This window comes from Dermacentor albipictus, chromosome 9 (assembly GCF_038994185.2).
Source record: "Dermacentor albipictus isolate Rhodes 1998 colony chromosome 9, USDA_Dalb.pri_finalv2, whole genome shotgun sequence".
Lineage (NCBI taxonomy): Eukaryota > Metazoa > Arthropoda > Arachnida > Ixodida > Ixodidae > Dermacentor > Dermacentor albipictus.
In genome coordinates, this window is record NC_091829.1 from 115,332,913 (window position 1) to 115,360,891 (window position 27,979).

General features: G+C 45.2%; 1 protein-coding gene across 2 annotated transcripts; it reads left to right on the forward strand.

The window, feature by feature from the left end:
• Nucleotides 1-15,886: 15,886 nt before the first annotated feature.
• Nucleotides 15,887-27,783, forward strand: RpL32 (Ribosomal protein L32). Of its 2 annotated transcripts, none has more exons than XM_070525275.1 (4): nucleotides 15,887-16,018; nucleotides 16,612-16,712; nucleotides 18,822-18,974; nucleotides 27,603-27,783. In XM_070525275.1, exons 2-4 carry the CDS (start codon nucleotides 16,620-16,622, stop codon nucleotides 27,759-27,761), a joined length of 405 nt encoding a protein of 134 aa, XP_070381376.1. In that variant the 5' UTR covers nucleotides 15,887-16,018; nucleotides 16,612-16,619; the 3' UTR covers nucleotides 27,762-27,783. The 2 variants fall into 2 exon arrangements, with proteins under 2 accessions (XP_070381376.1, XP_070381377.1); XM_070525276.1 differs by lacking the exon at nucleotides 15,887-16,018 and adding an exon at nucleotides 16,039-16,063.
• Nucleotides 27,784-27,979: the final 196 nt, after the last annotated feature.

Consider the following 27,979-nt stretch of genomic DNA (forward strand, 5'->3'; position numbering starts at 1 on the left):
TCAGTGTTAGAATGTTGCGTTGCTGACAAAGTTGTCGTCGGTCAGTGGCCAATACCGAACACTATCATTGGCGTTGACAAAATCCTCAAAAGCGACAAAAGGCAGTAGCACTGTCTGCTGAATTTCTTGTGTTTTCGTGCACTTAGTAGCCGCTGCATGCATGAGGCTGGCCACCAGTGAGGGTAGAATTAAGCGAAAAGTCGAATTAACCGAGGTCATATTACGGAAGCCAACTATATATTAAACCTGTACAGTTCATGACTAAGTCATGGTTCACTATATTAGTTCATGTAGGGGTGCAGCTGATGTAAAAAATTGGAAACACACCATGGTTGCCATTGATTCTCTTCCTTCAAAAGTACTTCATCTTGGTGATATGTATGCAGGATGTAATTATCACTGCCTTGCCATTTTCAATAACCAGCAAGTGCCAAGAGCCTGTTTCAATTACTGCTGATGTGACTACCAATGCATTCAAATAGCCAGTTTCAATAGCCATGTCAGGAAGAGTGTTGCATGGATTTATGTGAACACTCAATGAAATTAAACAGTGCCATTCAAATTTTAGACTTCTTTTATAATGGTATCCAGTAATATGTGCGTTTGTTACATCAATGTTCCAACTGTATTAGAGCATTCCACTATTATTTTACCTGAGCGAGGTAGTCTGTTCAGGAAGTATCATTAGTAGATGGCAGCTTACTTATCTAGAATACATGCACGATATGCATGTTGTGTGTGCTCATGCCAATTTTTTTTTTTTTTTTTGAGCGAGAGAGGAAAGACCTTTAAAGGAAATAAGGATGGCTTGGTCTGCAGGAGCAGTTCCCTTTTCACGGGAATCCATGTGCCATCTTGGCTGCAACATGTCCTCTCACCCAACACGATCTGGTCTGAGGGGCAGGAGCTGGACAGCAGCGTCTCCCAGTGCTCTTGGAAGGGGGGGTAGAGGAGACAAGTCTGGATTTTGTTTTCAATTTATGACAATACGCCGGAGTGTTCCTAGCTGTTCGCAGTATTTTTTACATTGTTCGTCATACTGAGTAGGAAACATGAGATAAAGCCTCCTTGGATGCGCGAACGGGCTGGTTTGCAACAATCGGAGTGTTGTCCCTTGCATTTTCGTGAGCTGTAGATGCGGTGGTGAAAGTGTCCTGCAGTTTAGTCTGTAGTGTTGAGTGAGCTCTTGGTATGTTGTCAGCCTAGTGAGCTCTTCTGTGTCCTCCAGGGCCTGGTCGATGAGTTATCGAGCCTTGAGTGGGCAAGTTCGTTGCCGAGGCGCGAGCAGGTGTCCACACTGTTTAAACATTTCTGCCTGGCAGCTTGGCTGTTAGTATGCGTTGGGTCGTTGGTGCTACCCAGCCCGAAGTAAAGCTCCTGCACATTTCTTGAGAATCAGTTATAATGACTATTGCCAGAGTCTGTGAGGGCTAATGCCGCGGCTAGTTGCTCTGCTTCTTGTGTTGTATCTGGTATGGCGGCGCTGACGAGGAGCTCAGTCTTTGTCATCACCGCAGCGGCTTTGGTTATTCTGGCATAGTATGCGGCTGCATCTGTGTAGACCGCCTCCTGGAGGGACCCGTAAACCCTGCTCAGGGCCTTGGCACTTGCTTCGCACCACCCTCGGTGACAGGCAGACTGCATATTTTCGGTATAAGGGATGGATCATGACGTGACGTCGCCAATCTTGTGAGAGTTGTCTGGGTGGTATAGCATCTGTAGGGCAATTCCACTTGATTAACAATAGGGATGTGCGAATATTCGAGAATTTCAAATATTATCAAGTATTATGTTTTTCATATTCGTAGTCGATTCGAAAGCTAGGTATTTGAAAATTTTTGAATATTCAGTTGGATATGAATATTCAGAACAAAATCGAATATATCACTGGCTGTGCGGGATCAAACGTGGTTTTTAGCGCTTATGTCTATCTTATCTAAGAAAGTGTGTCTGAATTCATGCTGAATTTTGCAACAATTTCATGCTGCTGGCGAAGTTCTGCCTGCAAAACACACTTAGCCACTGGACATCTAAGTTTTTCATGAAAGCTAGCCTGTCAGTAGCAACAGGCGCGGGCTTGCCAACAGCGAGGGTGAACTCTTTTGCAGGTTCCACTCCCAATCCTGAGCTTATTGCTTGACAGTAAATGCGATGAGTGACTGGTAGATGGTCAAATGCATCTGAGTGTACAGGAAATTGATGCACTATAATACGGCACTGGTTGCTGAGAACAGACAACGAGCAGAAATTATTCAATTTTCCAAAGCTAACATGGGCCAAATACACAATCTTCTGGTATAACGGCTTACTAGTTTAATTTTTTGTACAAATTGCAATGTAATTGCAATGTTCCAACATGTTAAAGTAAACCAACTTGCTGATAAATGCATGTGCATATTATTCGATATTCGATGCTAAGTATTTGTATTCAATGCGTATTTGAAAATGTTGATATTTGCACACCGTTCATTAAGAACTTTCTGTCCTGTTTAGGTCATAGCCAAGTGCATTTTCTAACTGGAGAGGTGGCTTTCTGTTAATAATTTCTTCAACCGTGTCATATAGAGACCAATACGGAGAAGGCTGTCTGTGGATGTGCTCATAGGAAGACCAAGGGTTTGCTTTGTGGCTTTTCGAATGAGTGTGTATAGTTTGTATTTGTCGGTTTTTGGCAGTGCCACGTACGGCGCTGCATACGTCGCCCTAGAAAGGATGAAGGCTCGAGCGAGGCGGATGGTGTCGTTCTCTTCCAAGCCCCGGTGTTTCTTTGTTCTACAAATCATGTGTAAGACCTGCTGCGTCGTCCTCGTGAGATGTCGAAGCACCAGGTCGCATTTTGCATCAGCTTGTATGAGGAGTCCAAGGAAGCTGAGGGATTTGCAGGGCTTTATAACCTATCCTTCTAGGATGATCTGTATCTTGGTCCTTCTTGGTGCGATGCCACCGGACCTCAAGAAGCTATAACTTCTAAGGCAAGCAGACAAGTCCGCTCTCCTTTGCACATTTGTTGGCAAGTTTCTGACTGGTGTTGTGTAAGTCGCGGGTCCTTTTTTTTATCACGACGATATATTGGATATTTTACAAGCACTGCTAGAGCACATGTAACCGGCAAACGGAGGCCTTGGGAGAGCACCTGAGGTTATATTAAAGCAGGCGGCGCAGGATCTCCGGGGCACCCAATTGTAATATCCCCTTTCGACTGCCCACAAAAGAAGGAAAAGAAGCCACTGCACTCAAAATTCTGTTTAGACAGGAACAGCAAGATTACGAGAATGGTGGCATTGTTCCGATTTGAAGGACTTCAGAAAATGCTCACGTTTTAGGGGGGGGAGGGAAGTAGAGAAAGGCAAATGAGAGATTGTGACCAGCAAGCGATAGGAGGTTGGTCTCTTAGGTTTTTCTACAAGTTTTCTCGACAAATTCAAAGCACTGCTAACAAAGAACTCACCAGCCACCTGGAGAGAGGGAACTGGCGACAAAGTGACTCATGCATCTAAGTGGTTTAGAATGCAAACTCTAACCAATGAGACGCACGATCACCATCGTCACTTTCCATTACCAGGGGCGACTGGTGAGCGCAGAGCCACCGTCGCGAACATAAGGCACCAGTACGCTTCATGGGAAAATTCAGCGTGGAGATGGGAAGAAAACAAAAGACACTGTATGACTGGTGTAAAGAGCATGAAGATCTCCAGATTGCAGCGAAAGACAGTGAAAGCAGCCGCGCGTTAATGTTCAAATATTGCAACACCGATCCTGGTCATCGATCCCGCGAAGAAGCCCTGCGACCAAATTCACGAGCATCTAGCATCATCTCGTCACAAGAAGTCCAAGATGTTGACCCAGGAAGGTGAGGAGGTGGGAACATCTCAGCACACGCTCTCTGATATGTCCCGTAGACAATGTGCAAAAGAAACTGAAGCGGATGACGTAATCCATAACTTCGTTTGTGCCCTATATAGCGTACAGGGGGATGCACCAGGCGGACAGACCTTTGGGGGACATCACGTTACGCTTTGAGGTTTGAAGTTTATTGAATACTTAGTGCAGATACAAAAATATTTGTATTTAGTACAGAAAAAGGTCCCACAGTGTAAACACTAATGGGACCTCTTATAAAGTAAAAAAAAAACACTAATACTACTTGACAGCAAAAAGGCAGCTATAAAAATACAGAAATGCAAATACAAATTCAAATACGTAATGAGGCAAAAGAATAATACAATGGAAAATATAAAATGATAGGGGTAAGGCTTAAGCTGAAGTAAGAAACGAAGCAAACAGTATTAAAAACAACATAATTGAAGTTGTGTTTTAAAAGACATATTCAATAAACGGAGCTATAGGTTAAACATGAAATTGCGAAGCTGATGTTTGAATGGCGATATAGAAAAGGCACATTTAATGTTAAAAGGCAATGAAATCCAAAGTTTGATTAAAACAAATGCTACTCTTTGTGAACCATAGTTAGTTCGTACCTTAGGGAGTATAAAATTGTTATTGGAGGAACTTCGTATGCAAATACTGCAAGGCCGCAAAGACCATGCGAACAGGACAAAGACTTCAGCTGAAATACATGAAAGGCGCTTTTGACAAGGACATGGTGAAAATCCGCGATGATATGCGAGATGTGAAAGTGAGTGTCATCGACGACGAATCCCCAGACGTCACTGGAGTGCCTACCATCAACGCTCTCCTGTGCTACTGTAGCCAAAAAACCGTGAAGAAGCGGGTTGTTTTTGTCGAAGTCAACAGAGTAAATACTTCGAACGGCTACACGGTGGCCAGCGTAGTCAGCAAGGCTCTCCTGACTGCAGGCAAGACATGGAAAGATGTGGCTGTAGCCACAGACTCAGCGGAGTACATTCGAAAAACGATGCGAGAAATCTGTCAAGCTGGACGGATTCAAATCTTGCATGTGAAAGATTTAGCACACCTGATTCATGTGAGTGTTGGCCATGCCAGCTCTTTCCCATGCATGTCAGCAGTTCAATGTGTAGTGATCCAGCTTGGAGCGTCATTTAAGCACGCCAACAAGTTCTACCAAAAGTACAGCAAAATTTATGTTTCTAATGGCCTCTTTGGACCTGATGTTAAGAAGCTACCTTTTGCTGTACTGAATAGATGGCAAAACTTCTACAAAGAGCTTGTGGTTGTCATAGAAATGGGGAGCTCGTTAACGGAACTTGCTGAAAGCTCGCATGATAGCAGCAAAGCGGAAGCTATTCGAGTGATACTTTCTGAAAAAAGAAGCTTATGCGAAGGCGATCCTGATGAGAGACATCCTTGACCCCCTTTTAGACATCCAGAAAACGCCTGAAAGCAGAAAACTTCTGATGCCCAGCTTTGATCACCTGGTAAACCTCAAGCTGCAGCAGACTGTCAGCAAGCTTTCAACGGTGATCGGTAAAGGTTATCAAGCCAGAACTATGTTACCCAAAAGTAGCGCCACATTAGTAAAAACATGTGAAGAGTTCTGCACGAAACATGCCACAAAGTGGCACTGCTCTATTGAACGGAACGCCTCAGACAAAGACGAAAACCAGCTAACTTTGTGGAAGTTGGGAGCCGTCCTGGATCCATTTTAGGAGCGTCTGTTGGGGCAGTCATTTGATGACTGCCGACCTCTGTTCATGTTCGTAACCGATGATGTAGATTCACTTCACAATGAGTTTAACCAGTACTTGCTGGAAGCAGGCCCCACAAACACAGCTGTCCAACTCATTGAGTATTGGCATGACTTTACCGTTCGCTACCCCAGGCTGGAATATGCTGCACCGACATTGTTGGGCCTATCAAATGGAAGCTGCGATGTCAAAGAACTTTCTTCCAGCTGAGACACGTTGAACGACCGGACAGGCCTCGAATGGAGACCGACATGTTGCGCATGCAGATGATAATGTATGTAAACAAGGGTGTGTAAAAAATCGATGACCAGCTTTTCGTGAATAAAACGTTTCATTTTTTAGGAGTTATCAATGCTCTTAACTCATCATTACTGATTCATTTCGAAAGAGACACCAAATTTCGGAGAGTATTTGCTAGAAAACCTAAGTACACATAAGCTAAACTTCAGAAGGGGTGGGGGGGGGGGCATTCGTTTGGGATGCTGCTTAACTTCTCCATGCTGTTCTGCTGCATTTTTGCAAGACGCGCCTGACCAATGTGTTGTATTTATTTCTGTAAATAAGTTGTTTATACATGCTTTGAAAAATGCTTGTTCGTTTCGGCCAATTTATTCTTAGGCTTTGTATTGTAAGGAAGCGGTCTTGTAGAGGCGAGTGGTGTAGACAAGCCATTTGAGATTGCATATTCATAGCTACTGAAAAAATTGACCTGCAAGCCTATGTGAGCACTTGGCAAGTTTGCTTTTCTGCAGCAGCATGATATGCCATGGCAGTTTTACAATCAAACTCGATGCGGTTAAAGCAAAGGGCATGACGAGCGTAACGGGTCAACCCTTTGCGTATTAGGCTGTGGCAGTGACATAGGCAAATTGAGCTTCCTGCGGAAGATTAATGATTGTAAGAACAAACTGTGCAGACATTCAACATCATTGCGGAAACCAAGTAAAATGTTCCCCGAGCCACCTGCAGTGGTTCGGAGAATCACACTTTTTTATTCCTGCGAAAGCATCGTAGTACCCAATAAATAATTGCCCGGTCGCCAGTGCTGAAAGCGGCAGTTTACGTCGAAGTGAAATGGTAAAAGTAACATCACCTGCTTGGCAGCAGCCGTGTCCCAGAGCTTCAGGAGGAACAGTGCTCTCGATGTCCTCCTCACCTGCCGCTGTGTACAGGGTGGAGACAACCGCACCGTCTGCTACGGCGCTGGGCACGCGAATCGCAGATACACACGAGCGCCAACAACGTGTCTCTACGGTACTGTGAACTAGAACTGTACCTACGGCTTCCGCCATTCGCGTATTCAACGCCGTAGTAGACGCCACGGTTGAATCCACCCTGCACGAAGCAGCTGGAGAGGAGGGCACCTCAATGTCCTCCTCCCCCGCCACTTCATACAATATGGTGCCGCGATGTTCTCATTCCCCGCCGCTCTATTTCCATGTAGCATGTTTGCATGCTGCCGCGCTCCCTTTCGGCGGCAACGTGCAAAACATCAGTCTGCACCCTCCTCTAAGTGCACATACTACAAAGTGTTCTATATTTAGGTGGTGTTGGTTCTAGTTCACTGTACCCCCGCTAGCTTAGATAAGTTCGAAAGAGTGTGGTGGAAGTCACGCGGTTTTTATTCCAAATCGGCCATTAGCCCTCCGTAACTGGTCAAAACGGCTCGGGCTCTACCCATATGGGTCTCTTTCGAAGATGTTACCATCTTCTTCCCTTATAGCCGTATGCAAATTTTTAGTAAGAGCTCCGAGTGCCCTTACATGCATGGTTCCAGAATCTTCTTTGCATGCCTTTGTCTCTTTTGCAAATGTTGTGCACCTATCGTTCCATTGTGTATTTAATTATCTCTGGTACGAGCTCACCCGCCACCCTTTTCTTTTCTGAGTATTTGTTACATCTAAGAAGTACCTCTTCTTCGTGTAATCTCAACTTTTCGGATTCTCGATTATCCCTAGAAGCCTGATTACGCTCTTCTATAGCTCGCTTTATTTCCTTGTTTCGCCACTTACGTGGTTTCCTCTTTGCAATCCGACAGTTATATCTTTCCCCTTGTCTGTCTTATCTCCTTCTGTATAACATCTACCAATTTTTTATATTCCCAGGCTGTTGTAGGAAACGCATCCATTTTCTTCTCTGTTTCTTGCACTCTCTGAAATTTGCTTTTCATTCATTCCTAGAAATTCGGATGCTATTCGTTCGTGTTTTGTGTTAGTAACTCTCCCAAATTTGAAGGTTAAGCGTTTATGATCTTTACCCAGGCTTTCTTGTCCGTGTTCACCTATCATCATTCGGCCTAGTCGTTCGATCGTAGACCATTTCTGAGACTAAGGTGTAATCGATACTGACTGCCTATTTCCACACTGCCACATTACCTGTCCATACACTTTTTCTCCCTGTTAACTACTATCTCATCACATAGATCCAGCAGTAAAGAACCGTTGTAATCAGTAATCCACCTGAATCATCCATGTGCATGTTCCTCAGGTGTTCTTCATACTCAATTTTACTGCGAGGTTCCCTCACTTCAAAACTAGTCCAGCCCATGTCACCCTGCACAGCTTCATTTGTAATCTTCCCGTGAGTGCCCAATGCGAGGCGTCCCACTGACCTTTGGTTCCCATGAAGCCCTGATTGTATTCCTGATTTCAAGGAAACAACAGCATTTCCAAATGTAAGCCCTGGAACCATTACACCTTTCCACATACCTCGGAGCCCCTCGTACCTATTATATCCCTATGGCGCTGTGTGCTTCATTATGGCCACATTTATATTCCCTTTTACTGTTTTTTTTTCTGTGTTTCCACGTATGTATTGCCTTCATTTATCCTGTACCAAGTGGTATTTATACTCTTTTGCCCGAGGTATTTCCAGGCCTCTGTTCACTGTTTTCATTGAATACCATAACACCTGATTTTATAACGCTAGATTTCAGCCCTAAATTGTCACCTTCCTGTGGATCCACAGAGATCAGCCACGCATTGCATATCACTTTGCTTGTTCACTAGCAAGTGAATGTCGTTCGCATAAGACAAACCTAGAAGCTACTGCTTTACTACTGTATTAAATTTGAAGATTATTAAAGATTAAACCCAATATTACTTCCCTCTAGCGCCCTTTCTATCCTCACCACGTACATCATAAACAGCAGTGGGGATAAAGGGCACCGCTGCCTCAGTCCCTTGTATGAACTTTCTCATCTCTCCTCATCCCTTCCCATTCCATGCAAACGGTATTTTCTAGGTAAACCTCTCTCAAAAGCTGTAGACAATCGTCACCTAAGCCTTCTTGTTCCAGAATATCCCTCAAAATGTTGCAGTCTATGTTGTCATACACTCCTGTAATGTCTAAAAAGCCCCCATATAAGCGGTCTCCTTTCTACTCTGGATATTTCAATACCCTGAGTAAAGACAAATATGTTATCATACAGGCGCCTACCTATTCCGAAGCCATTATGAAGTTCTCCCAAAATGCCATTACTCTCTGCCCAAGCTAGCTTTAACTTAATTACCTGCATTGCTAGCCTGTATATTACCGATGTAATGGTCAACGGTCTATACGAGGGAATTCTATGTTTCTCCCCCTTACCTTTATAAATTAAATCCATTTGACTTTGTCATCAACTATCTGGTATTCGTCTATCTTTTAAAGTTTTTCCCACTGTTTTCAACAGAGCTTCGTTACTTTTTGGTCCTAGTTCATTAATCCGCCTAATGGGAACCTGTGGGTGCACTTAAGGATTCGCTCTTCAGCTTTCTTCCAGTTAAAATTTGTCAGTACCAGCTCCTCTTCCGTCTAGTTCTCTTTCATACTATTTTTTCTCTCAAATACAACCTCGTCTTTGCCTTGGGAAGATTCGGCTGTTGTCTTTTGGATGTTACCAATTTGTTTTCATCTTTGTCTAGGGTATCTTGTTGTATTGTGCCAGACTTCCTGCCTAATAAGCTCATGTAGTTCCAAAATATTCTGGGGTGTGGCCTTCTTTTTCTCATGTATACGATGCCTTTGCCTCCGTACTAAACCCGCGGCGCAACCATAGGCGCAACACGTGTGAGTGCACACAACCATAACAAAGCCCAATGTGTTGGCGGGCTAGTTGGTGCGGATCCATAAATACTCCGTTTAGCACAAGACAACGGACACAAGAAAGATGACAGGTCAAGGTGCTACTCTCAAATGACATCATTTTATTGAGTCGCTCCTTTATAGAGAGCAGAATCTAGAAGAACATGCGCAGTGAGCACCATGTGCAGGAACCACCAACATCCGATCATCAGAGTGCACTCATATGCGACAGAATCCAAAAAAAAAATGGCTGTGGCTTAGGTAAGGTTAAGCCCAGGATGCGAAGCATACTAGCCTTTATTTTAGTTGTTGAACCACTGTTTAGCCTGGTGAACTGCTGTTGCTTGGCTATATTTGGTTCGGCTAGACGAAGAAACAACTCATGCATTACTTCTTCGCCTTCAAGAGTGGAACGCGACAGCGTTCCCGTCGACCCGCCAAGGGGTGTAAGACAATGGGCTACAGGGCAGCGACTACGCGCCCCGCATTGGACGCGGTGAGCGTCGAGCAAAGCAGCGTTCGGCGCGGCAACGAAATGTGCGCCTGAGCAAGAGACGCACGCCTTAGAAACAGCGCGTTTCTAAGGCAACACCGCATTCACTAGAGGCGCTTTTGTACCGCTTTGAAGCGTTGTACTCGTGGCTCAGTGGTAGCGTCTCCGTCCCACACTCCGGAGACCCTGGTTCGATTCCCACCCAGCCCGTCTTGCAAGAGTTGAGCCAAAGCCACTTCTCCTCTGTCGTGACGTCACGGTGTCACGTGATTTCATGGTCACCGCCGCGCCTGAGGAGCTGGGTTGAGCCCTCGTAATATGCTTCGCATAAAAACATATTCAGCGCTGTACAAGGTTAAAGGCACACTAATGCACTGCGACCCCAATGACTGTATGAAGAAAGCTTCCGATAATTCTCGGGCAGTGGTATCTTGGCTCTTCTTAAAAATCATAGTATCACAAAACATAGCTTTGCACTTGCATGTTTTACAATGTTGAGCTAAATGGGAACACGTGCCTGTCAGTATAGATCGCTCATGTTCTCTAAGGCGCTCATTAACACAGCGGCCTGGCTGCCCTACACTTTGCCACATGACAATTGTAATATTTTTTTATAGTTTGTCGACCGCGCTCTTAGGAGTGCTTTAGACAATGACTTGGTTCAATTTTTTAGATATGGTGACGATATTCTTGTTGTGATAAAACAGACTAACAATGAATGGCCCGTTACGGTAGCTGCCATTTTAATTCTGTTCAATGACAATGGCAAAGGTTTAACTTTCACACATGAGCTATCTAGGGACGGTAAACTCCAGTTTTTAGATTTGCAGCTATCCTTACAAGCAGGTCACGCCTGTTGGATGTACTCGCCACGTGCACGTAAGGAACTTTCACCTTATGCGTCTGCATACTCGAAGGTTGTGAAACGCGCCATTGCTTTGATGTGTCTAGAATCTTCGTTAATGAAATCCTGTCATCACACTGCAAACGAGAGTTTCATTGCACAGTTAAATAGGCTGCAGGCTGCGGGTTACCCAAGTGTGGTGGTGACATCAGTCTCTGATGTATTGCTTCAGAAACTGAAAGGGAAGCGTCACAAAAGTAACTGTGCTACTCAACAGAAGAGGCCTGAAGTTGTGCCGTATTGCCATAGAGTGGCTCACAATCTAAAGAATGTCGCCACTAGATACCAAATCCCCGTAGCGTTTTCTGCTCCTCGGAAACTGTCAATGTTCTGCAGCCGTATTTCTAAAACAAGTAAAAAACCAGATTGTGAAAAGAGCCACGCGAAGGCTGTAGATTGCAGCGTTGGTGTGGTATATAAGATTTCGTTGTCAAGTGGCAAAGTGTATGTAGGGCAGTCAGGCCGCTTTGCTAACGAGCACCTTAGAGAACGTGAGCGATCCATACCGACAGGCACAGGTTCCCATTTAGCTCAACATTGTAAAATATGCAAGTACAAACTATGCTTCGTGGTACTACAATATTGAAGAGCCATGGTACCACTGCCCAAGAATTATCGAAAGCTTTCTTTATACAGTCACAGGGGTCGCAGTACATTATTGTGCCTTCTTTAACCTTGTACAGCGCTGAATATGTTTGTTTTTTATTCTGTCGTATGAGTGCGCTCTGGTGATCGGATTTTGGTGGTTCCTGCACATGGCGCTCACTGCGCATGTTCTTCTAGATTCTGCTCTCTATAAAGGAGTGACGCAATGAAATGGTGTCAGTTGAGAGTAGCGCCTTAATTGTATTGTCGTCTTTCTGGTGTCCATTGTTTTGCGCTAAACAAAGCAATTATGGCATAACAAAGTTGCCATTGTGGCCCGAGAACATGGCCGCCACAGCGAATGAAAAAAAAAGAAGAAAAGAGGAGAAAACACATCACTTCCGCCACACTTTTCTCTATATAGCACGCGGAGGAGGTAGGTCCTCACCTCAGTTTTTTTTTCTCATTTTTTTCCTTCAGTTACCCTGCCCTTGGCTGCCAACATTCTTGACCTCTTCCTCCATTCTGTGTCCATGGTTTTCAAATACAGATACTTGTGCACTTCAGCTGCCCATTTATTTTCATCCATATGTTCCCGAGTCTTTCTTCAAAACTAATTTTGCTCTGCGCTTCTCCGACTGCAAGAGAGGCCCAACCCATGTCACTTTGCAGCTGCCTCGTTGGTGGCTTTACCGTGGGCTCCCAAAGCCAACTGCAGCCTACCGATCTTTGGTTAACTCCCAAGCCCGACAAAATATATCCAATTTTAAGCATAGAATGACATTTGCGAATATTAGCGCCGGCACCATTACTCATTTCTAGATTCCACATACCACCTCATACTTATTGTCGCCCCGCAGCGCTCTGTGTTTCATTATTGTAGCATTCCGCTTCCCCTTTATTTTCAGATTCTCTTGGTGGGTGCTTGAGTAAGTCTTTCCTTCGCTCCCGATTTCTCTGTGCTAAATTTAAGGCATAGATTTGTCATTGCGTTGCCACACATATTGGCCTCTGTCTCTATATCATGCATTGTCCGCTAGTAGCACAGTGTCATCCACATACATCAATGCAAGAAGCTTATGTTGCACCATTTGTACATGTGGACTGAATCAAACCCTAATTCGCTGTTTTCTAGTCGTCTTTCTATACCTAATATAAAGCGTGAACAACAATGGAGACAGAGGACATCCTTGCTTCAGTCCTTGGTGAATCCCCACCACTTCATTACCTTTTCGACCTTTCCATTCAACTTGCACTCAGTTGTCTCTATATATCTCCCTCAGCAGCTCCACAAAATCGTCCTCTAGGACTTCTTGCGCAAAAATGTCCCATAATAATTCCCTATCTACGTTGTCATAGGCTCCTTTAATATCTGTAAATGCTATCCATAAAGATATATTCTTAGCCAGTGGAATCTCTATGCACTGAGTTAGTACAAACTCGAAGCGTCTGCCTGACCTGAATCCATTCAGAAGTTCCCACAGTACATCATTTTTCTCCACCCACTTCGACAGTTCCAGCTTTATGGCTTGTAACGACATTACTGTAACTGGCATGTACGAGCTCGTATTATTCTTATCCACCTTTGCCTTTGTAGATGAGGTTCATCTTGCTTTCACGCCATCCAACCGGAATTTTCTTCGTTCTAATCACTTGCTCTATGACATTAGTCAGGAGTGCATTGCTCTTTGGAACGAGGTTTTGGATAAGCTGTATTGGGATTTCATCGGATCCTGCTGCCGTGATCCTAATACGGTTTACTGCAGCGTCATCTGTCGCTGCAGCCTGGAGTAATTGATGAAAAGCGGAGGCCTTAGGGTGCAACACAGGGCCTCCGAGATTGGTAATTACGGTTGTCGTGGTGGTCACGTAGTCTGTGTAAAGTTCGCCGATTGCGTGCTGCGGTTTTTTCCAGCTACGTTCGGACATTTTGCATATGCATGGCAAGCGCTGGGTATGTAAACGTTCATTATTTTTTATTTGTTATTTATTTGTGTGTGTGTGTGTGTGTCTGAGCGCATCGTGCTTCCTTCAAAACGGTTAGAACCGCCGTTAATAAACGTGTGGTAAGAACAATTCTGGGCTTCTTCACAGCGGGCACATATCGGCTGTATTCTTGCCCTTCGGCTCCCTTTTGAGGAGCGAAATGCCTAAGCTATTAAAAAAAATTTAATTATAGGGTTTTACGTGCCAAAACCACTTTCTATGAGGCACGCCGTAGTGGGGGACTCCGGAAATTTTTACTACCTGGGGTTCTTTAACGTGCACCTAAATCTAAATACACGGGTGTTTTCGCATTTCGCCCCCATCGAAATGCGGCCGCCGTGGCCGGGATACTGCCTAAGCTATGGTCTCTAGAATATATATTCTATGGACCATACCTAAGCGATGTTGGCAGCGTTCGTCACAGAGCATTCTTTTTCTCCAACAAAACCTGGTGACCGAATTTCTGGCTGATGCAGCGTGAAAGGAATCTCGTGCAATCCACCTCGCACTGCGCAGGTGTTCCTTCATGGATTCTCGTGTGTTTCGAAATAGTTTGATAACAAAAACATATGCGTGCTATATCGAACGGAACGAGCAGACGAGCGTTTGTCTTCTGTGATGATCTGTGACTGGAAACGTGCAATTGCAAGCTTAGTCGCCAATATTAATAAGATATTGTATTTATTTTGGCTATTTAGAATAATTTCAGTTGTGTTTTGATAGCGTTTTAGTTTGTAAATGCAGAAAGTTTCGCTTAACATATTTAAATTTTGCGCGCTACATATGCCGGTCGATCGCTGCGTTATCTGGTGGAGTCATCGCTGAAGCGACTATGGTTCTCGTATTGTTTTACTATACGGCCAACACACTGTCCGCTGCTAGCATGGATCATAGAGTATCATACATGGGGCGCCGACACTCAAGACGACGGAGACTTCAGTAAAACATGAAGACCTCTGTTAGCCGCTGAAAGCTGTAAATAGAGCAATAAAGTTTTTCCTTCCTTCCTTCATACATGGTTTCATGCATGGAGGAAGGAAAAAGACAGGAGGGAGCATGTGTACCGCAACGCGATTGAAGCCAAACCTGTCGGCCCAACACGTGATCACGCGTCAAAGTGCGCGGTTGCATTGTTTTAGTGTTTCCATGGTATTCCTGCTCTGCACATAGTTTCCTACAATTGTATGAAACTCTATGGCTCTGCAGGCTATGGTCCTATACCCACGGGAGAGCAGCCGAACAAGCGCGCACCGAATCAGAACTACAGGCATAGCTACGGGGAAGACGGGGAACCAAAGGTCACGGCAAATCTCGATTCTTGCTCCATGATCTCGACGCATGGGGTGACGTGTTAAGCGGTCACTGTGGCTTCACAGAGCGTTCGCTTGCTAAGGCTAGCAGCGAGACGTAATGTTCCCTCCTATAATTTCCTTCCTCCATGCGTGCTCCATGCCATATAGTACACCATAACGAAATCATACGCAAGGGCCATCAACCACATCCACGTCCAAGTTGTTCTTTATTCTATGACGTCCCCACTGCGTTTTCGTGGGTAGAACTTGTTGCGCACCATAGCGGAGCACTGTAATCTCGGATGTCAGGCAAACCTGCTGGTCTGATTTTCCTGTTTTACTACCGGTAAAGCTGAGGGAGATGCTTTCGGTACTTTCAGGTTTTCTGAAAACCGCGTGCAGTATCACTGATATAATTTTCTAAGCCGAGTTTTGCTTGGTTTTCCATTCCTCTATGTTTCCCGTGTTTTTCTATAGCCTCCGAGACATTACATTTGGTGTGTGCAACGAACATCTTGGAGGTCTTGGGCATCTCAAAACGGGACTGTCACAGCATGGCCTTCGAGATTAAATAATATCGCTGTTTTGAGACAGCCATCGCTTGCTTTGAGGTTGGACGCCGCCTGGACAAATGACATCTGAGTGCTTCTTATAGTAAAAAATATATAATTTGATATTTAGGATATGACACAAAATTAAAAAAAGTAATGAGCTTGGTCTCGTGCCTACATGTGGCAATACCGCTCAACACTCCAAACGTAACTCTATTATCATCATAAAAGTCACGTCACGTCATAGTCATCACAAAACAAAACAACGCAATAATTCAGACCAGCAAGATATGTTATAATTTGTTGACTTATGGAAACTGGAAAGTTGTGGAAATAAATACAATAACAGCTTAATGACTCAAGGCGCCATGTCGTTTCAAAGAGGGCGCTCATGAACATGGGTTAAGCTAGTCGAGTGAGCCGAGTTTTATTCATCTATTAGTAAATACTATTCCTCTCGCGCATGCGCCCGGTGGCCCTTTTCCGGTCTTTGCGTCAAGCGCAGGACGCCGCTGGTAAGGATGGATTGCCTCGTTGTTCTTAATCCTTTTTAATCTTTGGTTAGCTTTGCTTGATTTGATGTTGCGTCGTGGCAGAATTACGTGTATTTAGATTAGTATTCTGTCTGACCTAACATTGTTTCTGCAGAATAATGAAATTATCGTCAGATCGCAGCTGTTTCCAGTGTCGGCCTAATCATGGCTTCCACGAGCGCTAACAGTTATGTGTTGTCGGTGGCGTGTTTTGGCACGTGTTGGTTTTAACATTCGTGATTAACGTACTGGTGTGAATCACGATTGATCATATTGCGAGCTTAGAGTTGCCTGTTGGCTCCCAAAGGTCAGCGGGTGCTAAGGCGCTCGTAGAAAGACGGCCCCAATATGCGTCGGTGGCGTCTCACAATATGATCCACCGATCACACGGACTGCCTACACACCTGCTTACATCGTTTATATTAGATTCGTTGTCTAGTCCTAATGTTTGTCGTAGTTGGTTTCCCCTGTGTTCAGTTTGCTGCTCAATATCACGCTGGCTTAGTGTTAGCATGACAGCGTGTGTGGCTCAACCGGATGAAAATGTACAGTCTTTTTCCATGCTTGTGTTTCAGTTTAAACAATGGCTATCAAGCCATTGAGGACCGTTCCCCGCATCAAAAAGCGGGTGAAGAAGTTCATCCGGCACCAGAGTGACCGATATGTGAAGCTGAAGGTGAGTTTCTCCGCCCACCCAATTCACAATAGTGAATTGGAATTGGGATACTGATTCGCGTGGCATGTTCGACTGGCCTAGAAAGCTCTCGGCTAGTGATGAGATCGTGCAAGGAAGCTTTTTAGAGGAGGCTGTAACTCGTGGCCAATTCTGATTTTGTATCTACACGCAAACGCAGAAGTGCCCGTATAACAAACAACCTCTGTTCAGGTTTGAATGAAATGTGTTACATTTAGCTGTGAGTAAAGAGTACTGCCGTGTGTATGAAGCAGAACTTCGATTTAAGGCTTCGTAGTTTTTTTTTTTATTACTATTGGGAAGTTTACAAATGCCTCGCACCGTCAATGGAGACTTCAGTCCTTTAAACTGTTAGAGCATGTGAAGCAGATATATCTGAAAGTATAGGCACATTTCAGAGTATAGTGGGTCCAGTTTGGATGTTGCAGGGTGTGCAGATTTGTCTTATATTTCTTAGCTTTTAATCTGAAGCTGAAGCAATGTTGACGACTTAAATGACGGTTCAAATTTTAATTGTTCTTTAAAAATGCAACAAACTAGTAAAATTCGGTGCAGTAAAGGCAGCAAAATGTTTTCTCCATTCTAATGTATTTATACAAGAGGTTCGAAGGCATAGCATTTATTTAGTTAACTGCAAAAGTGCTTGACCAAGTCGAGCTAAGAGTCACCTGTTGGCCTCCTTTGGCCAGGGGGTGCTAATATGCTCGAAAAAAGATGGCCAAATATGCGCCGGTGCGTGTCACATGCAAGATCCACCGGTCACAATACGGCCAACACGTGTCTTTACTGTAAAGGTTAGGCTTGTTCTGTGGAGTACTTATACCCCTGTCAAACGGCAAATGTAACGTCATTTACAATGAATTACATTAGCTGATAATGCCATTTGTTTGCTGTCACACGGTAAAACGCAATGTCATTCGTTGGAAAGTGATATTAAGAAACGAATGAGTTCGCTAAACTCATTCGCAAATCATTTTGGAACCGAATGTGTATCCTCGACACCATGAGTGTACCGGTGTTTTGCAAACAGTACATACTTTTTTAAACAAAAATTACTATTATTCTCTCAATTTTATTACCTAATTACTTTAACGACATATTACCTATTAGACTTTGTATTGAACGTGTCCCAGCGATGCTGGGATGCAGGTAATAGCCACGAATCTCAAAGGCTATGCTTTTTGGTACAGTGAGCGCCGATACGCATCACGGCTGCCTTGTTTCAGACATCCTCGGGGAAAAAGAGCATAGCCTCCACTATCGCAGCGGTTTGAGCGTGCTGGTATGACATGGTGAGGCTTATAGCGCGCGAAAGGATGCGGACACAGAAAAATGTGGTACACACAGGCGCCGACTTATTCAAAATGAACACTGTTGTAAGTCAGCGCCTGTGTGTACTACGGCTTTCTGTGTCCTCGTCCTTTCGTGCGTTATAAGCCTCATCATAGCCTAAAAAAATGTAACAGAGAAAGATGTAAAGGGGGAAAAAAATGAAACACTCAGCGCCACGTCTGCATTTTTAGCTTTTGAGAGAGGGAGAGAGCCGACCTGCAACAGAGGCGTTGGCTAAGGCAGGCCTAAAGAAAGGGCCGTAGATGGAAACTGCAAAGCCGCGCAGCGCCGCCACCGTGCTCCTGCACACCAGCACTCGCCCCATCCACAGTGGTGTGGAGTTCGAATTATCAGTGGCGGTGTGGATTTCAGTGTGAGTTAGCGCGATGTGTTACATATGACTTTCAAAACATTGTTGGGTGGTCACTGGCGGCTACGAATTTTTCGTGATTTCGAATTAACAAGCCTTTACTGTTTTTTTTGTAGCTTTCATGAGCATGTACAAGTTAACCTCCTTCAGCAAACAGATAGTGCCTTCTAAATGACCCTGCCGCATGTCTCATCTTCTTTCGCTGCCCTGCTGAGTTATTTTGTAGGAGTTTCGTTAATGTTACCAAGCAAGCAAAGAGTTTTGTGGACTGCAAGAGATATGCGAGGCCCTTTACAACCGCATGCTTTTTCACTTAGTTGGCTAGGATGGGAATTGTAGTTGCGCTGGCTGCCTTTCTGGCATTCCTCATTGTCGTCTTTTTTGTGCAGCCCAACTGGAGGAAGCCGAAAGGTATTGACAACCGTGTGCGGCGGCGCTTCAAGGGCCAGTACTTGATGCCCAACATCGGTTATGGAAGCAACAGGAAGACCAAACACATCCTGCCCAATGGCTTCCGCAAAGTTCTCGTTCACAACATGAGGGTAAGTGTTATTGCTTTCTTTATGCAGTGTATGGCACCATATGCCATGTAACTCAGAGTTAGCCTGGTTGGCAGAAAGGGTGAGATGACCAAACCAAGCTTTGCATAGCCACATGTTTAATTGGACTTGCCAGATGTCTTCTTTTAGAAATAGAAACCCATTTACTGCCACACCAGCAGCTATGGCCTATATTGCACCGTTTTCACCATGTGCCAGCCCGTCCCAGTTCCACGGATACTGTCTTTTGCACATAGCATAGAGCTATGATTTTAGAGAGCGTATGTCAGTAGAGAATATTCTAGCAGAAGTAGTGAACAAGTTTGAGGTTAAGTGGTGTACAAAAAAAAATTGCAGTTATTGAGTTCTACCTGAGCTAACCTGAGGCAGAAGCTTCACAAGAAGTTAGGAACAGTGTAATAAGCAATGGAATAAAAAGAAAAATGGAGTAATGTTAAGAGACGGGAAGACGGCAGTGTTGACTCGAGAACAGACGAGGCTAACTGATGTTCTAGTTGATGAGGAGGGACAAATGGAGTTAAGCAGGCTATATGGTAATGTGTAGGACCATATAGGACTGTTAGCCTATTACAAAAGTTACTGAAAAGGTCTCAGAAGGTAAGCACAGTTAAACATGGCGCAACCATGTTTAACCATGATGAAATTGGGAAATCCGCAGGTATAAGGTGGGGGTCAGCAGTATCAGGACAGGAGTACAGTCGCAAACAGTTTATTCGGACCTCACGGGGACTGCGGAAATGTCCGAATAAACAGGTGTCCGAAAAAGCAGATTAAGAAAAAAAAAATTAAATCCTTTATTTCCACGCACTTATTCCGGCTCGGCAGTAGGCTTGAAGAAATCGTGAATGCGCCATTGGGTGCTGTTCCGTTTATGCGCAATCAGATAAGCCTGAATCTCGGAGAGGGTCATACGGTCACTATAGGCGGCTGAAAGCAGTCACTGCTTGTACACGCTCTGCATGCGACGGCAGCGTAGTACATGGTGCATCACCTTCCGACTCGAGAGTCATCGTCCGGCGGTGCAGCAGAAACCTGACGAACGATCTCACCGTCATCGAGTTCTGTGCACGTCAGTACAGCAGTGTCAGCACCCGGGAAGCTGTCAAATGAGATGGTGTCCGGAGTCGCAATGCAACCACTGCGCAGGTCTCGGCAGAATATTTTCCGCGTCCGTGGGGAGCACATCGGAAGGCTACAAATCCTACGCCTCCCGTCAACCGTTTGCCGGCATTCCCCAACGCAGTCTGCACGGGCACTGTCGGTGCCATTAGAGACTTGACGCGATGTTTCCGTAGATCCCCGAAACCTCGACTCAGCACACGAAGCAAACACCACCGTGCCGACACCAGTCACACAAACGAAAAAACGTTGCCTGTGCGCGAAGAAACAAATAAGCTGCTGGATTGTCTTGACATGGCTTACTAAGCTGAAACTGGAACTGCTGCAGAGCCACTCTATCGAACCAGGCAGGAACGATGATAAGCGGGGATTTCCAGTAGCACCACTTCGTGGGGCAGCAAAGAAGCTCCGTTCAAAACAAAAATGACGTTCGAACCGTGCACCGATCAGAGTCGGTGCATGGTGCTCTCGACCGAATTGGCTCAAGGAGTGCCCGAAAAATCAGACGAGAGGTTGCAAGGTGTCCGAACTTTCGGCAGTTATACATTATGGTCTATGGGAACATGGCCACAATTAAACTATGACCGGGGTAGTTGGAGAAATATGGGAGAGGCCTTTTCCCTGCAGTGGGCGTAACCAGGCTGATGATGATAATGATGATGGTCTATGGGGAGAATGGCGGTGCCGCGAAGCTGACTGAATAATCGGGCATGTCTGAATTTTTGGAGTCCGGAAAATCGGTCGGCGACTGTAATTGGAGATTGCTGAAAGAGGCCTTCATCCCACAGTGGACCCAACTTAGACTGAGGAGGAAATGCGGTCTGCTGGAAAAGTGAAATCGGTGCAGTGGTGTGGTAAAAAAGTCTGGGAAGGCAGGTGTATAGGTGGAGTAGTAGGATGGGGCAACTTGCAGGCTAAGAACCATTAGCTACAGTACGACCATTCTGCTGCTGCGCACAAGGGTGCGGGTTCCAGTCCCGACTACTGCAGCTTCATTTCAATTGGGCGAAAGTAAAGACGTTTGTGTGCTTGGAATTAGATGCGCAAATAATCTAGAGCCCTGTCTGTTAAAGAGGGGGAGAGATTTATAAAACATCTTTATTGAAGAGTCCTTGCTGTCTTCGGGAGGGGAACAAAGAGGCCTGGAGCCTAGTCATGTAGAGCTCCTTTTTCCATCGGAGGCAGGCCAGGCCTTTAACCGTAGCGGCATCCTGTGCAGAATGCTGCATAGAACTGTATAGGATTAACGTGTTCACTCCGACACACTTTCTTTAGGTCACGTTTTACATGCAGAGTGACCCACCAGTGGGCTATTTGGTATATATCCCAGGTGCGTCGTGACACACCGGTGGGACATGCGGCTATGCCTCTTTCCTTTTCTCCGAAGGGATGGCACTGCCACTTTTGCGACCGTAGTTTGGTGCATTTATTTTAAAAATGCAAAGCTATTATCTGCCTTTTTCGCGTGAACCTATGCTGAACTATAGTGCTTGCTACCAGAAAAAACAAGTCAGTTCCTGTGTCAGAAATATTTATTAGGGAAAAGTTAAAATTTCGTAGGAACATCAACCACTTACTGGTGCTTAAAGGGACACTAAAGGTTACCAGAAACTCAAGTTAAATTGGTAGAGCAATGTTCTAGAACGTCTAAGGCGTCAATATAATCGCGAACAGAGCTTTAGTAACCGAGAAATTGAGGTAAATGCATGACATGATTTGAGACCCCCCAGCGACATTCCGGTACTAGCCCGATGACGAAAGCACTCCTCATAATTTGTGTTACTAATACTCAACTACTCATATTAAAAATATCATTTCATTCGATTATAAGACGGAAAAAAATGCTACTTGTCCACGTCTATTTGATTCTAAAAAAAAAATAACATTTTGATGTTACCCTTCAGTAATATGGGTGTTAGAAAGGTTTCGTTTTCGCTTGACTCTGTGCCGCGCACGCTTTGGAGTTTCATTAGTTCCGTTATCGCGTCGTGCTGTGAGGGTTCTGCTGGTTCGCGAAACTTTCATTTGGAACAAGCAGCGAGAATGCCACGTCCATGTGATGTCGTGGGAAGCCCTCGTTGCTTTCCTGCTCCGGAGAGCCGGTGTCGAGGCCACCGTCGTAGTACGCAACGACGCCGGCAGTGCGAGCCCTCAGCAGCAGGTCGCGCTCGCCGGTGCTCAAATCGTTGAAGTTGAGCCCACCATCGCAAGCCAATCTGTCGGTGTCAGGGTCCATTGCGACGAGCGTCGAAGTTTGCGTCATAGAATGAAGTACCAGCTTGGGGCTGGAGTTTGAGGTATAGTAGCGGCGCCTGGTGGCGGTGCGGGAAACGACATCTGGGTCGTGTCTGCTTGGGTTGTATTTAGCCCTGGCTGTGGCGAAGCACGTTTCCAGGCCGAATTTTGCGTCGATTCGCACTTTTTTATGCCCTGTTGCGAGTGCGAAAAGGCTCGTCACTTCTCACAGACCACGCTGTGAGCTCGACGCAGCCTGTAGTTTAACGAAAACGGACTCTCCGTGTGCCGTGTGACGTAATTCGTTTCTCCTTCCGCTAGCCACCATACTCCCGCTTTCGCTCTGCTGTCGGCTCTGTCTTGGCTCTGTTTCTGGCCGTGCGTTTGCGTTTTGCGCAGAAAAGCCGTAGCGCCGTCTGCGGACGCCGTTCTACTCACCAATGGCGTAACGTCACTATGAGACCATGATGTCAGTACTCCTCGATCGGAGGGCGGGCGATTTGAGCTGCACTAGTGGTACGCGGACGCTTCAGAACGCATTTTCTCTTAAAATAAGTCTCTCCTTGGCACGAAACAAGCGTATCGAGGTTTCTGTGATGGTATTTCAACAGTCCACGTTGACTTAATACATGACAAACACATGAGTGGCTTGCCAGGGCATTCTCCACGGAAAGTTATCACTTTTCTCGCTGTCACTCTAGAGTCGTTTGGTCTGGTACTGATGGCCACGTAGCAGCCAGTGCAGTGCCGTTCAGTGTTGCGTGCCAACCCATCAATTCTTCCGAGTGTATGGACGTGCTTTCTCGTACGAGTTTCTTCGGGGTTGTTCTGATGGGGGCCAAATAGTGAACGAGCCAATTCTCCAAATTTTATAATTCACTTAGTTTCCTTCAAGCATGCCACGAATGTTCCTTGCATTTAGATGGCACTTCGACAAGCAACTCACTGGCTACCTTTCTGTAGTACTTGAGTTCTTTTTCTAAGGCAGCTGTAGTATGGTGCCATTTTGTCGCTATAGTCCATGCCTGTTTTTTGCTGCGTTGTAATCAAGAATGGCCTGAGGTTTTGGGATTGGTGCGCCGTTCCTTGTTTTCTTCCAGCTGTTCACCAATGTTTCTTCATGTTTGACAACAGATGCGAGTATCAGAACAGGCCTCTTGTACATCCACTTCAGTGCTTCAGTGACATCTTTTTGTCATCCTTTCCTCGTTGAGCGAACTGTACTCCAAATGAAAGTCTTTCTTTAGAAGGCGAAGAGCAAGCGGCAAGCTTGTGTAGAAGTTGTCTGCGTGCAGTGTGCGCCTGACTCCCTTGTAATTTTTCATGAGCTTCAAACATACATCTTCAACGTGTCCGATGCCAACTTGTCTATCTGACTTTCTGGCATGTACGTCAACTTTTAGCATGCAGCTGTCTTTTGCACATGCCTTGAACTTATGGGCCTTTCCTGCAACATACTGTGAACAAAAGTCGGGCACGCCATGGCATCATTGTTTCATCGATCACGACCTCCTTTCCTGGCTCCAACACAACAGCAAAATTTTGGTTCAATTTCTCTACTAGAGGCTGATCTTAGACACGATTCTGCGATTCTGCAAGCAGTTGATTGTCAGCAAAGTGCCAGAACCTCAAGAGCAGGAAAAACTGGTCACAGCTCATATTTTGACGAATTATTTCGACTCCACACAGGTCTCCTTTTGCCCAGTAGTGACTCAGAGTAGGATAACGGACTTGGTCAATGCAAATCAGTATTCCAACAAATGCTTTTATTTCTTGGCCATTGGTTTCCGTTCAATTCTTCAACCGATTTAGATTTGGGAGTAGTTGACACCAACAGTTGCTGTGCGAACCTGTCGGCCATCATTTGCCAGATAACATCCATGGTAAACATTGAGTGTAAAGTCAGGGCATCACGGCTAGACGGCAAATGATAGTGGGTGGCTTCGATTATGGTGCCTCACTAGGCGAAGTGGTCACCCCCGAATGTCCGAAGCCAGAAAAAAAAATAATTAAAAACTAGTCAAGAATCAAGGCCGAACAAAAAAAGTGAAGACAGCGTTCACAAAATGATAAAGCATTTATTTAATATGAACATGCCTACGTTGTCACCACTGTTAGCCTCGTCCCTGTAGCCCAGACCACACGTATGCTTGCGAACACGCGCAAGCTCGCATCTGCGTGCCCATGCATGGGCAGACGATGTGGCATCACACGTGTCAAAATGCAGCGCAATCTTGATGAACAGCTCCTCTCTGTTATTGCACGCTTATCTTCCTTATCGCTGTCATCTCCTCATTGCGGCACACGCAAAAGCGTCTCCAGTTTCCCCTTCCAACAACAGACGTTTTTCTCATCGATGCCGAAGTCCCGCCTGGCTTACTATGCTTCTGGGGCTACCACAACTTCTCGTTGAAAGCGGCACTATAGTGTGCCATTACAATAACGCCACATCACATGCCGATGCCATAGAACCAGCTCCGATATGACACAGGTCAGAGCGATGACATCGTTCGTATACTTCAGTTAGCTACTGGCCCAGCTAGTAGCGGCTGCAATACTGACTTCTCTAGATGGCGCTAGCTATGGACCATATTTCTCATTTTCAGTTACAAACAGGCGCATTTTAAAATGCTCGAATCTAAGCTGACCTAGAGTTTTGTATATGATTATTCAGAAAAAACTATCTGCCTATATTCGAATAAATACGGTATGTACACTAGTGATAGACTTAGCAGTGTGAGGCATAACTGGTTCCAAGTAGCCCTCGTAGGCAACCAGCGCTGAAACTTCTCTTGCTACCAGCAGCACCCTAAGACACTGCCCGGATAGAGAAAAGTTTTCAGAAGCTCATGCTGTGGTTTCTCATCATCAGCGTGACAGCTCATCTTGAGGCATATGTTCTCAATTTCTGACTTGACTTAAAACCTGCATGTTAGAACATAGGAGTGCATGACATGTGCTCCTTCCAACGCACAAGGCCGCGGGCAGAGCTTAACTGGATGCACTGAGCCAAAGAAAACGTTAATACCGACAAAGCCTGTTATCATTCAGAATGGCATGCCATTTTCGTTGCGTCCTGTCTACAGGATGGTGTCAGCATATTTCAGTTCCACACTCGGAGTGCCATAGTGTCCCCATTGTTGCCCCCCCCCCCCCTCCCATGGGTTAATTAAAGGTGCATAGCCAGGGTTTGCATGTAGCCATTGCCTGGCCGTGTTACAGGAGAGTAGGCTAAACATATGAAGCCAGTGGAACCATGTGGGAAGTAGGCAGACTTTGGAGTAGTGATTGCTGGCCAGTCGTGCCTGCTGCAATTGTCCATTGTGCTGAGGGTGTTGGTAGTTAAGGAGCTCAGTATTCACAGCCTGTTAGGACTCGGTATGCACTTGCCAAAATGCACAAAGAAGGCTTCCTTTTGCTTCTTCTGACCATGAATGCTGTGCTCGTTCGCACAGTACTGCCATCGCCTCGCAGCACTGTTGCCAATAGGTTCGCTGGCTATGATCACTTTTCTTTTAAATGTAGCCGGGTACTGCTTTTCTGGTCATAAAAGATGTTGAAAAGATAAAGCAGGGTAGACGTGGAGCCGTAAGAACGTCAGAAGCCAAGAGCATGGTCAGACAAATCTAAGTGTACTTCTCATCAATCCCATGATAGATGAATGATTGCAGCACCAAGAGTTCCCTCTAGTCAATGGCATTGGTGCCATGTTTGAAGACTGTTTGACCTCGGCCGAGCCCAAGAGTCACCAGTGTGTCACCTCTCCCGTGCCACTGGTGCTAATGGTTGCTCGAGACATTATTTCCATTGGGCAAGAATCATTGGTGCCGCAAGAGGCCCAATTTGACAACGCCTTACATGGGACATTTCCTCCACTAATGGAATTAAGGTGCAGTTGAGGCATTGCTGATTGAGTGCAAATTTTTCATGGAGTTATGGAATTGGGCTTTCCCTGCGATCTGATAAATGTGCTGAGCTTTACAAAAAAAAATACATTTTGTATGTGGAAATCCTTTAAAGCTGTTAAAAGATGAGGCCACGGAAGGTAGCAAAAAAGACATAAAAAGTAATTGTGATGGTATTTGTGACAGCGGGAAGATGCCATATACCAAAAGGGTCAAGCAAGCGACGAGAGGAGCAACAGCAGAGTCTTGGAAGACACTCTGATCTAAGCACACTGTTGCCTGTCAATTTCTGCTAGTCCTAGCTTGCTGCTGTATCTAAAGCTAAATTATGGCTAATAAAGTGTGTATGTATCCCACAAAAGCTGTGTGCTCTGGGAATGCAGTAAGAATGCAATGCAGTAAAAGAACGGGGTAAAGCTGCAACGTCTTTAGATATATTAAAGTTTGCAGATTGGTTGCGTTTGTGAGCAGTGATAGTCAGACTAGAGTCTGAAACTTCCAGCACTTGTTAATAAAAGAAGTTGCAGTTAAATATGAAGCTTCCCATTTCCACTTTTGTTTTGCAATGTGCGGCTTGGGAAGCCACAAAGGATGCAGAATAAGTGGCAGTTGACTGTTGACGGGCTTCTATGACATGGGATCCTAGGGGGTGGCTACCCACCAAATTTTATGCATTGCGCACAGAAACACATGGGAGTTTGTTACGAGGCCCTCAACGTTAAACAACTAACACTTGTGGCAGTGTCAAAGTCTGGTAGTGGCACCAAGTCAAACTTCCTGTATCATCTCCTTGCAATTTCATGGGTTTTGATGGCATCAGCACAGCTGTGGTCAGTTTTACAAATTGAGAACTGCATTGAAAGTCAGTGAGAAGACGACCTGGCGGCATCAAATATTTCTTGCACGTGAGTGTTAGATGTACATTAAAACAGCATGAAAGATGCAATGGCACACTAATGTCACTGGAATTACGGTTTGGGAGTGAAATTTGACAAAGGAAGTGCTTTCTCCACCAATTATTGACCTGTTCCTGCCAAGGAAGCTTGAACAGAATTTGAAGTCCAAGGTGATTTAGTGTTTAGATGCTCATAAATGGCTGGGCTGGGAATATGGGTATACATGTATTTGCTGGTTGCTTAGCGAGCTTGAAGTTTTTGATGCAGCCTGAATTTTAGTTCCTGTTTGTAATTTGATCCCCTTTGTTCTTACTGGAAAAGGTGTCCAATGCAGCTAAGGAGTTCCTTGAGTTTTTTTTATGACAACAGTGCATATAGCAGCGTGTTCACTGAAAAATCATTAAAGTGCCTGATGGATTGTGAAGCACCATTTCTTTTTCTTTGTCTGTCTCCAGGAACTGGAAATGCTGATGATGATGAACAGGCGGTACTGTGCAGAGATTGCGCATGGCGTGTCCTCCAAGAAGCGCAAGACGCTCGTCGAACGGGCTCAGCAGCTTTCCATCAGGGTGACAAATGCCAATGCAAGGCTCCGCTCCGAAGAGAACGAATAAACATCAACTCACATCGTCTAAATGTGCTTCTCCCAAGGCCAGTTGTGGCTTCCTTGCTGATGAACATACCTGTAACGTGGATGTTTGGATTTCCACCGCATTCACTGTATGAGAGGGGACACTAATATATATATATTTAGGAATGCAATATGTCTGCATACATATAGACACTTCCAGGGATTTGGCAGAAAGAGCTGTTGGTTCTAACTGAAGTGGTG

Coding starts and splice junctions, on each gene's coding strand:
- RpL32 (XM_070525275.1), top strand. CDS start 16,620: ATGGCTATCAAGCCATTGAGGACCGTTCCCCGCATCAAAAAGCGGGTG. Junction 16,713..18,821: donor ACCGATATGTGAAGCTGAAG/GTGAGTTTCTCC, acceptor TTTTTTGTGCAG/CCCAACTGGAGGAAGCCGAA. Junction 18,975..27,602: donor TTCTCGTTCACAACATGAGG/GTAAGTGTTATT, acceptor GTCTGTCTCCAG/GAACTGGAAATGCTGATGAT.